The sequence below is a fragment of the Dipodomys spectabilis genome, unplaced genomic scaffold, assembly GCF_019054845.1.
Source record: "Dipodomys spectabilis isolate Male_0828 unplaced genomic scaffold, ASM1905484v1 ptg000054l, whole genome shotgun sequence".
NCBI lineage: Eukaryota > Metazoa > Chordata > Mammalia > Rodentia > Heteromyidae > Dipodomys > Dipodomys spectabilis.
In genome coordinates this window covers 11,236,535-11,249,779 of record NW_024870731.1, presented here as the reverse complement: position 1 = coordinate 11,249,779, position 13,245 = coordinate 11,236,535, and the positions used below count along the sequence as shown (strand labels likewise).

At 35.8% G+C, this 13,245-nt stretch overlaps 1 protein-coding gene across 7 annotated transcripts in view; it reads left to right on the top strand.

The window, feature by feature from the left end:
- Window positions 1–13,245, top strand: part of Tbc1d5 (TBC1 domain family member 5) — a 484,073-nt gene that overhangs the window by 439,143 nt on the left and 31,685 nt on the right. For 6 of the 7 annotated variants that reach the window (XM_042679822.1, XM_042679821.1, XM_042679819.1 and 3 more), the window contains 2 exons: window positions 698–763; window positions 10,340–10,503. In XM_042679822.1, coding sequence (XP_042535756.1) covers window positions 698–763; window positions 10,340–10,503 — 230 coding nt within the window. The remainder of the gene's footprint in view (window positions 1–697; window positions 764–10,339; window positions 10,504–13,245) is intronic. The other variant, XM_042679825.1, reaches the window with a different exon arrangement.

The following is a 13,245-nucleotide window of genomic DNA, read 5'->3' as shown; positions in this document are numbered from 1 at the left end:
CAGACTCTTCCTGGGGTTTTTTACTGTGCTCTCTATCTTTTCTGGGAGTTTAATGCACTCTTTTTCTGTTTCCTTTCTTATTCCTTTTTAATTTAAGCATTATTCTGTTTCAGCATTTACTACATGACCAATTTGTAAATGAAGTCTTGCCTTATAATAGGTATATCAAGTTAAGAATGTGCAGTGCACAGATTTACATGTTAATATTTATAAGTACATGTGGTGACTTTTGAAATCTTTTTATTATCTAATTGAAATCAGAACTTATTTAGATGTTAGAAAGTTTCTTTAAAGTTTAGTTAAAAATTAATTTTGTGTAACATAGGAAGAAATGAACTTCAGAAAATACTAATAAATGCTGTATTACTTTGGGATAAGAAGTCTTCATTAAAAAGATAAACAGTACTATCATGAAATCTGCTTAGAAAAATCTTTTTATTGCTGAAGGTTCTTGAAATCTAGTATGTTAGGAATTTATTTGTTCATATTTAAGAAAAACAAATACAGAAACTTCATAGGAAACATTCTTTTAAATTATTTTATTTAAAATATATTCATTAATTTTTCTCAACTTTTGTTATATTTCTTGTATTATTTTATTAATTTTACATAAATATTGCAACATTGAGTATGAAAGAAGTTTAAAGTTGGCTATTTCATTTTATTAAATCTAATTATTTTTTCTTGCAAAATCTAGGCGATGTAGTTACAGGAAGTGATGCTCAGGTTTCTGTTCCTGCTCAGACTCTAACTGACCTCCAAGGTACAGTTACCATAGTAGCATTCCCTCCCTTCCTTTCCCCTTCCTTTCACTTCTTCCTCCTCTCTCTCCCTCCACACCCTTCCTAAGTATTGTTCTTCCAAAGGTCCGGTTTTCCTGTTGCCCATCTCCATTCATTCATACCATGTATAAACCACTGCCATTGTTTAGCCACTGAGGGGCACTGTTGTGTAGATAAAAAACCCTCAAGTCATACCTTGATGATGCTAATTTGTATTAAACATACACAACCCTCTTTCCTTGAAAAATACAATTCACCCTATATTTGTGGTTATTTTAACATTAAATTTTGTAGGGTATCTGATAAGTTGTTCTTTTTGTTGCAAAGGTACTCTGAGATATTTGACTTGTTCTGAGATGGGGCAATTTATGTGCTATGATTAGCCATCTTTGACCTTAAAAATTACAAAAGGGTTTGAAATGCTTTTTAAGTATAGCTGCCTTTGTATTATGAATTATCTTAACACAAAGTACGTTATAGTTAATTCCCATTTATAGTAACTGGCAGTGATTTACAATAATAAGAGAATCTTTTGATATATTCATTTGTTCAAAAGGTGGAAGAAAGTGTTTATTATGAAATACAAAAAGTGGCAATGTATTTTCATTACTTCCATGGAATCTTAATATATATTTAAGGTTACTGCATTAATCTTTTATTATAGTCTTGTAGCTGAAATGTCCAGAAATGTCTCTGTTAAACAGAAGCCTTGACTAACTGAATCTTTCATTCAAATCCAGACTAAAGTGATAGCAATATAGTATTAAGGTTCATATCACGGTTTCCTTATAGTACTCATATAGTACAGTTATCTAGTAGTGTTAAATACTTTACAGAATCCCTTCCACCTTAACAGACACCAAGTAGAAGCATGCATTTAGTCAGCAAGTATTAGCGAGTGCCAGCTCTGTGTTCACTGGTCCCTTGCTTCTCCACCTCACCAGCTCACTTGGGCTTCTTTGGCTTTAGATGAGCCAGTTAGGCCTGTGCAATAGGGAACCCGCTCTTTTTCTTATCCCCTTGGCCTCTCACGCTGTCAGAGAATGCATGAACAGCTCCAAATGAACAGCTCTGTCTGTGACAACTCTAACAATGATGAGACAGTGAGATGACACCTACCCTGATTTAGAAGAAGTCACTCTGTGTTTTCCGGAAGAGTGCCAAAAAGCAAGCAGAAGTAGATGTAAACCAAACTGTCAATAGTGGCAGCAAAACATTTCTTACCCATGCTGAATAATAATATTAGAAGTTGGTACATTTAATCAGAGATGTCAAAGCTATTATGGTCTTCTCTACAGTATTTCAGAAGTAAAGATATTTTTTAATTTCAGGGAAATTAATCTATTGTCTTAAGTTTTCCCAAGTGTCTTTTTTCAAAGTAATAAAGTAAATTTGAGGAAATAAAACCAACGCTTCCAATAATTCTTTGATTATATAGTCTTTTTTCATAAAATTCAATGTTATCTTTTCACTGTGTAATACATAGTAGTTTTAATTTTTTAAGTAAAAACTGACTATAAAGTGAGATTCCATTATTTAGATCAGTAAGTAATTTTTACAAAAGAATGAGAAAGGTGTCTTTTATCAGGCAATGTAGGTTGCAGCCACAAAAACATGTCATATAAAATTTATTTTTTGACAATTTATTCCTATGGATTTAAAATTAGTTTAGATTTCTTAATTAACATAAACGTCCTTAAGAAAGCATAACAGAAATGTACCAGTGAAGATGACAGAAAATTGCTAGTACAAAGAGAAGGAGGTCAAGTCAATAAGAGTAGGAAGCTGAAAAGATATCATTCACACCCTAGACATGGGCCACTTTTCAGTCTACTGAAATTGTATTCCTTTCCTAATAAACTTCTCTAAAGAAAAAAGAAAGAAAAGAAAAAGCAAAGGAGAGAACTACTCTTCCTACTCATAGGAGTGAGGAAGACACCAAGCAACCAAAACACTTTCCTTATAGATGACACATGTGCCATGCTTGTTGTGAATTGGTTCTCTTGAAGCACAGCAAAGGCCCACTGTGTAATCACATGAAGGCAGAGAAGTGGGTTACAGGTAAAATAAATTTGCTAGGGAATACATTTTTGTAGAATACCCATTCCAAAATACATTGAATGCATGAGTTGTTTTTAGACTATGAACAAGGTCAGAGTTTGTCTTTAATTTTAAGAGCTTTATTTCACTTTTAGGTCACAGTAAAGCACAGTTGGCAATTTGACATAGCTGAACATGAGCATACCTTTGAATATAGCTCTATCACTGCCTTGTGTAACCCAAGGAACTTAATTAACCTCTTAATTGTGAAAAGAGAATTGAGGCTAGGCATGCCTATAATCCCAATACTTGGGAGGTAGTGATCTAAAGGACTGAGGTTTAATCCCTGTAAGAAATTAGTGAGACTTCATGTTAATCAGTAAGCCAGGCATAGGGACACATACCTTCCCTCACAAGTAAAGGAAAGCTGAATGTGGAAGGATTGTGGCATGAGACAAGCCCTAGGCAAAAACAGAAGACTCTACCTAAAACATAACTAAGCAGACTAAAGGAAATAACTAAAGGACTGGGCCATGGCTAAAGGGTAGAACACCACTCAGCAAGCACAAGGCCCTGATGGGGTACGTGAATATGAATGAATGAATATGAGCAGCTACTCCAGGATTTGTTATAGAGCATACTCCTATATTCCCTAAAATGAGGGCTCTATGCTGCTGCTTACTCAGGTAGTGGTAGTAATGTGCGCCATTCTGAAGTTTCCTCAGATGTTCAGGCATTTAGACTTCAGTCGTCAGACTAGAGAAAGTATATTTCACAGACTTTAAGTATAACCTGCTTCTGTTTACTCTCCTGGCACCAAGATATCTGTCTGTGCTGAGTAGACACTGGCCTTCTTACTGTCACTCATGTCTTCTAGGTAACAAACTTACTGAATAGTGGCCAGCTGCCTCATGCTTAAAGCCAAGTCAAGGGTAGTTCTGTAATCACAGCGCTGAGGTTCCCTGCTTTCCCCTTCCGCTCTCCTGTGCTCTGCCTCCACACTAAGGCCCCTGTAGTCCTTTGGTCTCCTGAATTCCATTCCCTCAAGTGGCTTCATGTATATTGACTATTTAGGAATATAGTCTAGCATCTGTCCGTTTTCCATTGAGTTGTATGAGAAAAAAAAGCCATGAAAATATGGAACATACTAGAAGCTCAATAAATATTCCCCTTCCTGTTTCCTTGGTAGTCAAGACTCCTCATTGATGTTTAAAAGGCTCTTGAAAAATAATCTTTATTGAAGTATGAACCTTTATGAAATACATATTAAAAACATTAGGTGTTTCAAAAAGGGAAATTTTAAGAATGAAATTTGTAATATACCTAGACACCCAAGCAGGGTTTTTTTTTGTGCAAGTTAGAATAAAGCCACTTGTCCTATGCAGACACAGCCCATAATAGGGCATGCAATTTGACAGGAAGATTATAGCCTGGATATCAGCACCTCTACTAGGGCAGCCATATGTGGGGTATATGTGGTAGTCTGTGCCTGCAGCCAGTTAGGTGAAGTCTGGATTAATGAGAAATTATCCCATCCAGTAAATAATCCCACTGAGAAAGAAAGGGCCTTGGTATAGCTTATGAAGCTGCCTGCTATACTGTGCCTTCCATTAATCTACTCTCATTGTCCACTTAGAACATGCAGCAATTTAGAGATAAGAACTATAAAACAAGGATGGTCAGAGACTTGTTCAAGACCACACATCAGATGCCAACTGAGCTCAGACTATGCTAGGTGTAGTGAACCACTGGGCATTAGCTTGAGAATTCTGCCTTATAAACATCTCTGAAATCTACTTCCATAGCTGAGGTTTAATCCTTTTAATCTCCTCTGGCCAATTCAACATGTGCCTCACCCAACCATCCTTGTAATCCTTATGCTGCTTTTGTGCTTAAAATCTGTAGTAACTCTCATCATCTGCCATTGTGACAAAGGCCAGACCCCTGTACAGGAAACCGAGTGAGCACCTCTTGATATGGCTGTTCCTATTTGTACAGCCTCCTTTCCTTCTTTCTTCCTTCCCCAAAACGAGGTATCCAAGAAGGAGACTGAATTCACACTTAAATTATGAGTAGCTTTTAGAAAGAATTTGATTCTTTATTTCTTCCCACCTGCCCCAAATATTAAAATTCTCACAAATGAACAAAAAAAACACTGTGTTGGATTTAATCATGTTTTACAATTTCATATTTGGTTTTATTTTGATTTACATGTTGATGGCAAAGGAGCACCAAAGGTTTTAATCAGATGTTAACAGTCATGTGAATGCCTGTGTAAATACTATGTCATCTAGTAGAGGCACTCTCCGTGAGCTACCTCCACCACCACCACATGCCCCTTGGGGCTTTAAGAGTTTGCTCACTTCTCTTATGGTCTTAGACAGTATCCGTTCTTACACTCACAAAGTGCTGTTGTTTTTTTCACCTAGAATTCCAAGAAAGTGTTTGTATATGTCTTCATTTCTCTTGTACTCCATTTTGGGAGTTTCTGTTGTGATCCTCAGCCCATCTCCAGTGCCTGGCAGAGTTTCCATCAGTCTCCATAGGGCTTATTTCCTGCTCCTTCCCTGCTGGTTAGTTATGAATAGCAGATTTCTTGTATATACTCCTGAGGTGGCTTAAGAATGGCCTTTGTTCCATATTTTAGACCACATTACAATATAAAATAGTTGTCCTCAGAAATCCCAAGAACCAAAGTATGAGATTTGTAGGTAGGAAATTTATTCTGGAGTGTCCTGTAGAATAATACCTAGGGAATGAAAGAGGCCCCATTAGGTAGCTGGGGAACAGGGTAGAGCTGGCATGCACAGCTATTCTTTGTCAATTCAAAGCAGCCACTAGATTGGCATCATACCCCAGGCAAATGTCATGACCTTGGCCAGGGCAACTCCTTCCATCTGAGGGCAGTTTTCAAAAATGCGCTCAAAAGAGCTACCAGCAACCAATATTGCCAGCAAATGGCAAGTAACTATGTTAATCCTAAAAAGATAGAATACCACAACAATATATTTAAGAATACGTTGAATTATGTCTCTAAGAATGATAAATGTAATATAAAAATATTTCATGTCTCTATCAATCAAAAACTCAACAAGGTATTGTGGCTTATGATTTCCAAGCAGCTGGGGACTGTCCAGGAAAACTCTGAATGAAGCCACATCCACTTACCCCAATGTGCCTCCCAGATGCCATATTCTGTTTGGGCTAAATACTAACAGGCAGGAAAGTCAGAACATTCTTACTATTCTAGGGCTGTGTGTGTGTGTGTGTGTGTGTGTGTGTGTGTGTCCCCAACCTAGGGCTTGAACTCAGACCCTGCTGTCCCAGAGCTTTTCTCTCAAGACTAGCACTCTACTGCATGAGACATAGCTCTTCTTCTGGCTTTTTAGGGTAATTTGCTAGAGATGAAGAGTGTCACAGACTTTCCTGCCAGGACTGGCAATCCTCAGATCTCAGCCTTCTGAGTAGCTAGGATTACATGCATGACCCACTAGTGCCCAACAATCTTAGGGCTTTTTAAAAAATGTCTCCAGGTGCACTGTCTTCTTTGGGAACATGGTTCACTTACTCTGTTTTCTTACAATGTAAATGTACCTGTTCCCAAAGAATTCAAAAGTATTAGTACGCTAATTTCTATAGTTGAAAAAATATATTTTTCAGAGTTTTAAGTGAAGTATAGGCTGTTCTTTATTGATACTACCACTTATTTGAAATTTGATAATTCAGAGAGAAATTCTCATAAAAGCTGCCCTTAGTATTCACTGAAAAGTTAGTGTGTTGAGCAGAATACTAGCTGTAACAGGAACCTGGAGGCTACTGCTCCTCAAGAGAGCAAATTGCTCTCAATTCCTTCTCACAGGTAAAAATATAAGCTAATTTATTAAATGATGTCACAGCAATTACAAAATATAACCTGGGTTGTGTGAACATATTTAAAAGTTTAAACTGTTTATAGGTTTACACTTGTCCTGTCCCCTATGATATTTCCTAGGCACAGGCAAACACTAAACACTTAAAGTCTATCATACATGAGTATTAAAAGTGTTTGGAATTTTGAAAGCTAAGTATAAAAGTACAATGCATCATTTTAAAACAGTATCAACTAAGTGTTGTGATGCTAATACTTTAGATATGTTGGGTTAAATATTAAAATTAATTTCACCTTTCCACCTTCTTCTTAAGTATCAATATTAGAAAATCTAAAATAATACGTATGGCTCCTATTATGTTTTATAAAGCAGCAGTCCTGTTCAGATATTCCAAATTGGTAACAGAGCAGACCTATAGCTAGGCTTTCCTAACAGGTAAGCTAGTACTCACCATAATCCCTGTCCTTAGGTAGGTACAGATTTTAATGGCATTTTACTTACATAGTACAGATTTCATATGATTGAATTAGATATACACAGATCTCTAATGCATAGCCTCTATCTGGGCTTAGAAAATATTCAAAGCAACTAAAATTATATAACATTTGATAAGAAAAGGGCCAACGGATAGATGAGTAGAGAGGAAGGTAGAAGGAAGCATGTCATAACATTGAATGCATATCTCATGAAACTAGGAAAATTGAGGGTAAGAGTTGAGCTGGGAGGGATGGGAAAGAATGATAAAGGGGGTAATATTTATCAAGATTCATTGCACTTATAAAATGATTTGTGAATCAGTTTGTACAACTAAAGATTATAAAAGTATTCTTTAAAAGATTTGATAGATATTTATAAAAGTTCATAAATTTTCATTTGAGAACAAAATAAGGAAAAAAGTTTTAATAGTCCACATAATTCTTTCTCCAAGGGCATAACAAATTTAAGTGATTCTACCTGGAACTTTAGATTTAAACTATAATGCCAAATGTTGAGCATTTAGAGATCACTAGTAGAAGTGATAATTGAAGGGTTAATAAAGAAATTTTCCATAGCTAATGATAAAAATAAAGATTGGCATAGAGAAAATAATCAGGCAGGTATCATGAAGGAGGGGGGAAAAAAGAACATTCCTAGGAAGCCCACAGAGGAGGGAACTGTGAAAGTCCCCGGATGTGTTCAAAAAACACATCAGGTTGTTTATATGATAACCACAAGATAGACATCAAACGTATAAAACTGAGAGCCTGAATATGGGAGTTTGTTTTCAGTCTATGGAACAGTTGTTTTGAACTAAATTCTTACTCAAACAACCTAGCATTCGATGAGAATATGAAAAGAACATTAAAGATCTGCCATCAGATCCACTTCCCTCCTCATTCCTAAGCATCTGTTTTATACATGTCCTCCACCTTTTGTAACTGTATAACCAATTTTCTTAAATTAAAAATCAGGCAATTTTGAAAATTACAAATATTTTAGAAGTCTATGTCAATGTCTAAAAAAGATTAATAATATTCCAAACACCAAAACCTTAAGAGACTGAGATAAAATGATGCTTGGTGGAAATACGATTATTAGAAAATAAAGATGGTAGAATGAATTTTCTATATAATTCAGGAAGATAGAAAAGGAAGAGGAAAGGATGTCCAAGAAAGTAAATACACAAATAAGGATAGAAGAGATTGTCAGCGTATAAAACAGATTATGTCAGAGAAACCAAAAACAGTGGTCTAATCCCACATTTAGCATGTCTAACCAAGAATGGAACCTTACCATAAGAGACAACTGTTTACAACTTAACAAGTTGAAAATTGGAACCATGTATTCAGCCCTAAGGTTCATATTTGCTTTCTTGCTTCTAGAAAGCCCTTTTTTTCTGGGTCTGTTTCTCTACAAAGGTAGCAATGCCAGGTCAAGTCCTCATGCTTTAACTGTCTCCTTTGCTTCTCAATCACACCTCTTTGTACATAGTTCTGTATTCCTTTTCTACCTTAAGGATTCTTGTTGGGACTGGCCAATCCTAATAACCCCAGCAAGATACTCCTAATAACCCCAGCAAGATACTCCTAATAACCCCAGCAAGATACTCTTTCATCTCATGGTCAATAATCTTAACTCAGACCTGCAAGGTCTCTTTTGCCATCTCCACAGGTTCTGGGAACTAAGGATTGTTTTGTCTTATATGTGTTTTGTTTTGTTTTTTGCCAGTCCTGGGGCTTGAACTCAGGGCCTTGGGTATTGTTCCTGAGCTTTTGGCTCAAGGCTAATGCTCTATTATTTGAGCCACAGCTCCACTTCTGGCTTTTTGCTGATTAATTGGAGACTTTAATCACAGACTTTGCTGATTAATTGGAGACTTTAATCACAGACTTTGCTGCCCAGGTTGGATTTGAACCATGATCCTCAAATCTCAGCCTCCTGAGTAGCTAGGATTATAGACATGAGCCACCAGCACCTGGCTTATCTGTGGTCTTTTATGGGATGACCTGACCCAAGAAGAAGTAGAAATCCCTAGAAGTTAACAGCAAAAAATCCATCCCCCAAAAATCATAACAATGATGCCTTTAAAAAGTTGCTAGCCTCAGCAACAATCTTAAACATATATGACCCAAGGACAAATTAATTCATATATATACATATATATGTATATTTTTAGAAAGAAATGTCATGTTTTCATTTTGTGAGAAAGCCTTATTTTTATCAAGCAAAATACTTTGGCATCTTAAGTGTATCCTCTGTTCTATGAACTTGTGGAGGAACTTGATATCTAAATTTGAGCAAATATTCCTATTGTTTTACCTTCAAAGACTTTGAAAACAACAGACTTCATAGAAGAATAGGCGAAATTCATGAAAGGAAAAACCTAGATTTATAATAATTGTCTTTATTATGACCTACTATTCACCTGAAGAAATATCTTTCTAAACAGGATTATCAGAATTCAAAAGCTTGAAAACCAATAGCCTTGCCAACCCTCTCTTATTTATGCCGTGTGCGTACACGTACACACACACATACATACACACACACACACACACACACACACACACACACACACACACACGGATGTTTTCCAGAATTTAGGAGAAACTTCATCCACTTGAAAACTAGAGCTTCAGGGAGGCCTGGTTCAGATGGTAGAGCACCATAAGAGGCCCTAAGAGCCAGAACCTTATTCATTTCTAGATTTTGCAATAGGTTGAGGGTTATTATATATCTATTTAACAGTTAAAGAAGTTTCTTCTGAAAAACTTTGAGGAAGATTTATATTTTTTAAAATCTTAAGATCTTTCTAATATATAGTATAGTAAGTTCTGTTTCTATAATTCAAGGATGATTGCACTAGGGGAAATTCATGCATTTAATTACTGATTTGGGAAAAATGGATTTTTAGGGTTTTTAATTGTATATAGACTGTTTAGCAAAAATTGCATGTAGAGAGCTATAATGGTACTTTATTTTTTTTAAAAAATTAATGTTCATTAATTATATAAAATGCATACATTTGAATACTGTAAAGAATCTTTATGTTAAAAGTATAAACAAACTGGTATAACATTTGGCTGTTATTTATTAAACCCAGTAGATTCAATGCCTTGTTAAAAAAAAATCTGGTGTTTCATTATTGCTTCTGAACTTTCTTTACAGGGCAAAATTCTAAAAACATCAGTTCATCTCCAAGCATTGAGAGTTTACCCGGAGGAAGAGAATTCACGGGCTCGCCACCTTCCTCTGCTACCAAAAAAGATTCCTTTTTCAGCAACATCTCCCGCTCCCGTTCACACAGCAAAACTATGGGCAGAAAAGAATCTGTAAGTATTTAAGACAGGTTGTTTTTATCTTTTATTTCCCACTAGTGTGCTGATTTATGAGAGCTTTTCTAAGTGCCTGGCTTTAAAACACTCTCTACCCTCCTGTGAACTAAAACATAACTTTATTGAAAGTATTTTATCATAATGTTACGTAAATACTCTGTAAAACTGGAAAAGTGGTAGCATCAGTTTCAATAAGTGGAATTTCTCAAGTCCATTTTTTTTGTATTCTACATATGCCTTTCTGTCTAAGTCTGTCATACTTGCAGGCCCTACTTAGGAAGTAGATACTAAGATGGAGTTAGAAGTCCAAAAAGTGTGTTGGGGAATAGCATCTAGGAAAGAAAATAGGAGGGACCAGGACTGAGAAGATAGTATCAGACCATAATGGATACCTCACCAAACAAACTTGTTAGTTTTTTTTCGACAAGGTTTTTTCCCTAAAATTTAAAAAATATTATACCAATGAGGGATTTGAAATAAGCCAAACTGATTTCTTCAAAATTAAATGTACATTTTTAAATAGCTATAAAATGACATTTAAATATGATGTTTTGACTGTTACTATATAAAATCCTTTGTATACATTTCTCTAAAGGACACGTGTAAAGCATATCAGCTGCTTTAAAATCTCACTGTATCTGAAATTTTTATAAGCCAGTTTATTCCACATTTCATCACATTGTATAGCTGTTTCAACTTTTAACATTCTAATATGAAGTGTATCCATTTTACTCCATTATCTTCTGTTTCCTCAATTTTGTCTTCAGCTCTTTCACTGTTTTACAATACTATATTTTGTTTCTAACAGAGATTCTCATTCTCTGAACGTTCAAAATCTTAATAATAAGAGTTCCAAAAAGATAAAGGGAAAGAAATAATAAATATTAATCAAAATATTTTTCCACTGTAACACTTTTATTTAACTTACAAACAATAAAATTATAAACAATGAACCAGTAAATTGTTTTTAAACCAAAAATGCAAGGAATCTATGACAGCAGAATCTTGCCTGGGATGATTCTTTGTAGTCCAGTGCCCTGTGGGGTGAGCGAGAGGCTCCTCCCCTCACACTGTGCTGCCTTCTTCCATCATTTGGCTTCATCTCCATCATCTCCATAAGACACAAAGATGCCAGATTGTACACATGCTGAACACTGCCCGGGAGGCACAGGCAATGGTGTGAGGAAAATTCGAGTAAAGCAATTAGATATATTTACAATGCCTGACTAGATATTCCCATGGGGTTGAATCATGCTAAATTAAATGTGTCATTTATAACACTTACTTCCTTCTGATGACCCTTCTAGAAATTTGATGTTCATGTATTTTTTCAGTTGCATATTACCTTGCGGACAGTCATTTGTGCCCTAAAGTGCACATGTACATAGAAGAGAAGAAAATGAGGACTTTGGATGGTCTTGTACAGATGGAAGTCAGCCAAAGCCAGAGGCCAGATTGTAGAGCCTGTAATGTCTCCTTATTCCCTGCCCAATGGCATTAGCATGCTCTCCTATACTGCATCTTCCTGATTTCAAGCCTCATATACTCTTTAAAATACCTGCATTAACTTTCCTGGGATATTATGTTTTTAATCTGCAATGTTTTCATTCAGCAGATGAATTCTAGGCCTCCTGATCAAAAAAGAAGATGCTGGGCTGATGGTTTTCACTTTGTCCCTGAAACCTTAAAGCAAACATATAACTTTTTAGATTATTCTCATACCTAAACCAAAGTCCTATGTTCAAAGTTCATTCAGAGCTTGGGCATCTTTACCAGAAATGCTTCTAGCTTTCTGCTTCCTAGCTTTCTTCTCCAAGAAGCCTGCGTGAAGCCCATGTGAGAGCATGATAGACATACGTAAGCACCAGCAACCTCACATATGAAGCCTGGGAGAAAAGGGCAAGGGAACACCAAAACCCAACCCCAGCTCTGTTCACGAAGCAGCATATATAGCTTTTGCTCTGAGACTAAATGCCCGGAGGAAGGGCACTTCTTTCTCTGCATAATGAAATACCCACTCCATAAGTCTTGCACTGAAGGGGATTGACTTTTCCTAATTTGAAAAGCATAGTTTAAGTTACCAGTTGATCTAACTTAGTGAGCAGCAAACTGCAGGAAAATTTAGGATCTATCTTATGGTGCTAATAATAAAATTAAAACCTTGGGGAGAACTAGGAAAATGTTAGCATTGGCCTGAGGAACAAATAAGATGAGAAAAAAAGCAAAAACACAATTCATTCGACCACAGGAATAATACTGAGAATAATGACTTTGACTTACACAGGAATTCCTCAGTCATGCTTTATTAATCCTCTTTATAAGCATGTTTGTCATGACAAATACATTTGATTAATTTTATCACAGTTATATCTGATTAGACTAATGAATTGACTCATATAAGCTTGACCTTGGTGGTATGGGGTGATTGCTTATGAAATATATTTGTTCATGAACAGTATTTTAGGCAACTGAAAAAAAATATCTAGACTCTTCTGGGCCCTGACATTACAATATGACTAAAAGATTTTAAATGCTTTCAATATGGATCACAATAAAATAATCTGATTCCTGAAACATCTCTAACAACAACCTTCCTCAGAATATTTGCCAGTTCTTACAGTGTTTTTGTTTAGTTCTATCAATAGCCTTATCATCTCCATTCTACATACCATTTTCCAGACATTTTTGGAATTATGGTCAGTAGATAGAAATAACTATCAATAACTCAAAGTATGATAT